General features: G+C 42.9%; 1 protein-coding gene across 1 annotated transcript in view; it reads right to left on the bottom strand.

Moving 5' to 3' along the window:
* T265_13562 (hypothetical protein) overlaps positions 1-3,978 on the bottom strand; it is a gene marked incomplete at both ends in the record, with an annotated part of 17,316 nt that extends 13,338 nt beyond the window's left edge. Inside the window, 3 exons of the mRNA XM_009169481.1 lie at positions 1,059-1,146; positions 2,345-2,591; positions 3,599-3,978. Coding sequence (XP_009167745.1) covers positions 1,059-1,146; positions 2,345-2,591; positions 3,599-3,978 — 715 coding nt within the window. The remainder of the gene's footprint in view (positions 1-1,058; positions 1,147-2,344; positions 2,592-3,598) is intronic.
* Between the last annotated feature and the right edge of the window lie 456 nt (positions 3,979-4,434).

Genomic DNA, 4,434 nt, shown 5'->3' with positions numbered 1-4,434 from the left:
TATATATATATATATATATATATATATATGCATAGAACGAGTTTCCGGAGTAGTGATAGCGGATGGATGACCTTTTGTATGCACTATGGAGCTCGAGTTCCCACTTGCAGCCATGTTAGTTGACAAGCTTGGACCGCTGGTTCTACACCCTGATGGCTCTAGAAATATCTCCTGATCTTGAACCACTGGTCCCGTTCCCTCGGGTTTACACCGCGCACACGGTGTTTGGGTGGAGGCATGTGTAGCTCAGCACAAACTGTGCGTGGCGGCATCCATTCTCCATTGGTGTTGTTCACTGTTATAGGTCAGCGGCTTTAGTTCGTCTTTAGGAGAGCTCGTAGGCTGCACCACAGCCTTCCCTCTTGTGTGAGACTGACAATGCCTCTCAAGAAGATCGTACAAATGGCTGACAAGAGCTTTTATGACGACCTTTGTGTTTCCACTTTTGTTTTGCAGAATCGTCTGTAAATTGCGCACATTTCAAGTTCCCCATCAATATGCCAACCAGTACTTGTATCGATGCTTCTGTTTAACCTCCAGTATCCACCCAGGGACACTACAAAGGAACCAGAGATTGGTACAAGTGTCACCTGAACGATTTCCTTCACCTTTAATTGATTTATTGATCATTTCACGGGGCTGGAGGAATACGATACACCAAAGTACTAGCACCTAGGACAAGCTGAAACCGTGTTGGAGTATTAGTAACCCGAGTGCTGATGGTTGGTCTGGTGACTGTTGGTTTGTTCGCTCGAGTTTTGTAATTGGCTTCGAAAAACCTTCCGTCATCACTCCAGGAATCGTCATCGGGTGCGATTAATGCTGCCTGATAACGTCTCCTCGAGGGTGGCGGGACGTTAGCAAACAAGTATCAAGCTAGGCGGACTACCACCCTATTGTTAAATTCAGACGTCATCGACTGAAATCTGATCACTACAAAATGAATGCAGTAGCTCTTCTGTCGAAGAAACTGTGGGTCGCCATGCTTAAATTTTTCAGAAAAGAAACGTGAAAACGGACATGTACGGTTCTATAACCAAACTTTATTCTCTACTTACCGTATGAATCGGGTTCAGCTAACGCGCCAAGGTCGGATTTTTCTATTGGAAGGTAAGCAGTAGAGACGGGTTCCTCTTCAGAAGTACTCTAGATGTAGACAAACATAGTGATGTTTCTCAAGAAGTTTTACTTGCATCTTTTTAGAAAAATTCATTGGATGCTAATCATCCAGAAGGGTGAGGCGTTGTCTGAGGAACTGACCCCATTTCAGATGTCGGAGTTGATGGGACACAGTGTTGTGAACACAATAGAATCATTCCGACAACTGAGTCACACTGTGAAGTTGACAGAGCGATAAACGAAACTTCCTGAAACATTGAATATACGTGGTTTCTCCCCTGAAGGGAGTTTACCAACGGGTAAAACCACTTCAATCTTGCGCTGTGAGATTTGGTTTAGTGTTGATAAATCTTGACAGATAACCTCCTAACTCCCAACAAAGAACACTCTAAATGCTCCCTAGTGCAACATTGTTTGTCAACAAAGGTCTGGTTACGAACTTCGTTTGCTGACACCAACTAGAAATCCAACAAATGGTGTGAAGGAGACGGTTTGAAAAGATGGGTGGTGTCATCTTTACGAGGCTAGAGCTGGATATGTATTCCCACCAGAGGACTGGCCGAAATCTCCCCTGGGAGGAATTTCGCTGCTGATGTAAGCGTCAAACGAAAAAGACCAATTAAGGTGGTTAGTGTCTCCTGAAGATTGTCTTTACAGAATGGGACAAATCTGTGATGTCACAGCCAACACATTCCAGTCAGCGCTCGATTTAAGAGTTTCCCTTCTTAAATAGATCGATCTTGATAGATATAACTTTTCACGAAGGACCACTCTTTAGGCTCTTTTTGACAGTAATAATCTTTTTAGGAAGACGAATTTCTGGAAAATAACGCTGCCCGTCAACTCGTTGAGGCCATCTTCCTATAATGTGACAAGTACATGGGACGGATTTATTGTAAAGCCATTGAAGTGTTGCCAGGATAATACTATGAAATGTGTTTCATGAAAAAATGTATACAAATTTATTCCCGAAGGGTAGAAGTGGCATTTTTAGTTCCGTTTTTGTCACACTGAAGGTGGCACAAAATAGGGTTAGTATTTCAGGTATCATCTTACGACTGTGCCCCCTGACAGAAACCCGCTAACAAAGACCAGTCCCTGTGAGCTATCCATGTTCGAGATTACCATCTTAGTTGTTCAACTTCAACCTTGCTTTTCTGCATGAAAGGATATGTTCGCAACTAAACTTCTTCCGCATTTCATCCCCAAACATAGACACACTCACCTCATTGTTTTCTTTTGTAGGCCACCCTCTTACAGTCTTGCAAGCAGCAATATTTGTCGAAATAGAACTTGATTTCTTTAGATATGGTTCTTCGTCACATAACTCTCCGTGCTCTGATAAAGGGTCTATCTGAGTAGCCGAAACTGTTAGTCCTATGGGTTGGTTTCCGTCCGTCAGTGGTTGTGAAGAAAGACTTGTATTCAGCAAAGCCTCGAGATATTCGTCAAGTTGTTCTGTTGGGACAACACTGAAATAAACGATAAATAATAGTGATCCTCCTAATGGTATTTCAAACAGCGACGATTTCAACTTATTGAACCAGCATGAAAAACCGCAGCTATTCCTCAACGGAAAACTCTTCAAAGAGGGGCTTTCTCCAAAGACCGACCGCCAGTTGGTGTATCCCTGACCAAAAAAACAAGGTAGTGGCAGACAACCGATTTCTTCCGTTTCGACCCTCCTGCATCGGTCCGAGTGAAACCGCTGAAAAGGCTGTCAGTTGGAACTTGACCACACCAGGTTTTTAATCTAATTCAGCTGGAAAACCCTTATCAGTAATAAGTAACGAGTCGACCATTTAAAAGACTGTACAAAGTTTCATAAAGCTTTTGTTTGGTCAAAATTGTATATGGAAGCCTGAATGAATAGCAGAGAGGTTCGTTCAATGCAGTTTGTTCACACTACATACATACTCCGATAGAATATGTGGTGCTAACCACTAAAGCTATAACGTGAGTGAGAAACTGGCCGGTGTAAGATTAGCCTAGGCTCAATCCCTCATGTACGTAGGCAGTTAGAAAATTTTTCAAGGCACCTGATGGTACAACTCACATTAAGTCAAGCAAGGCGAAAAAAGTTCCACCTGACCATTTCTTGTTCATTTTTTAAGCCCCGCATTGTCAACACATTTGTTTGAGTCATCTTAACGTGGCGTTGAAAAAAATAGCCCCATGAGGAGGTAACGCCCTAGCACGGGTGAGCATATCACAGACAGATCATAAAATCTCATGTTGAATGCATGTCTCTGATCATGCTCTGATCAACGTAATGTAGTGTATGCAAACAACAGACTTTTCTAGCAAAAACCTCACCTTCGGTTACACTACTGAGCTGATCTCACTTGTCAGCGATGACTCTACCATACCTCTGGATTGTTTGTGTATGATCTCGTGAATTTCTTAAAATAAGCAAAACTCTTTGGGAAGAACCATTCATTATAAAATAAAAGATTGCCATCACCCGGATTCAACTTACCCAATGGCGTCCATAACTTGCTGCTCAGCCATGCGTCTTTGTTGCTCAATGTATATATCACTCAAATCGTTCGGGTCAGCCAATGCCGATCGAGCAACAATGAGCCGCACTGGCACTGAAGGTATACTTTTCTCAGTCAGTGTCAATTCACTAGCATTGTTCAAGACTGCCTTTTCCGGACTTGAATCGCTGTTCAACCTGCGGAAGACGGTTGATCCCTCTTCAGCTCCACTACCGTCCTCTTCAGGGTTGAGTCCAGTGGCTAACAGCTTTGCAGAGATCGTGTGACGAAGGACTGTGGCAACTTGATCCGGCCCGAAACCTCGAACATTAAAGTCTTGAACACAGACAATGTGATCACCAAGCCGCAAACGGCCATCCTAAAATAAGAACAATTCAATGAACAGGCTCCGTACAGCTTATTCCATAATGCGGACCGAAAATTCCGGCGACAGTAAAGAATGTAACATTCGGAGCTGTTACAGATACGTCGTCCCTTGTGCTTAGCCTTTGTAAATATGTGAACAACACACAGAATTAACCGGATATCACCCTATGTTATCGATTGACTCTGTCCCATTTGCCCAAACAATTTCCGCATACTTCGGCTGTGAATGTAACATTTTTGCTTCAGTCAACAATTTGGAAGGACAGTAAACATTACAGTGCATATTCTTCTTGAATAAAACGAACTGGGAACGATGTGCTGAATATTGCGCGGTTTATTTATTAACAGCAATGCAAATTGCATAGGTTTATTACGATTGCGACTCGAAAATATGACTACATTCGGTTATATGCAGGAGGGAGAGACAGACCGTGGGAAAAGACAACCT

Source organism: Opisthorchis viverrini, assembly GCF_000715545.1.
Source record: "Opisthorchis viverrini unplaced genomic scaffold opera_v5_80, whole genome shotgun sequence".
Classification (NCBI taxonomy): Eukaryota; Metazoa; Platyhelminthes; class Trematoda; order Opisthorchiida; family Opisthorchiidae; genus Opisthorchis; species Opisthorchis viverrini.
The sequence above is the reverse complement of the archived record's forward strand: the minus strand, read 5'-3'. Positions and strand labels throughout refer to the sequence as shown.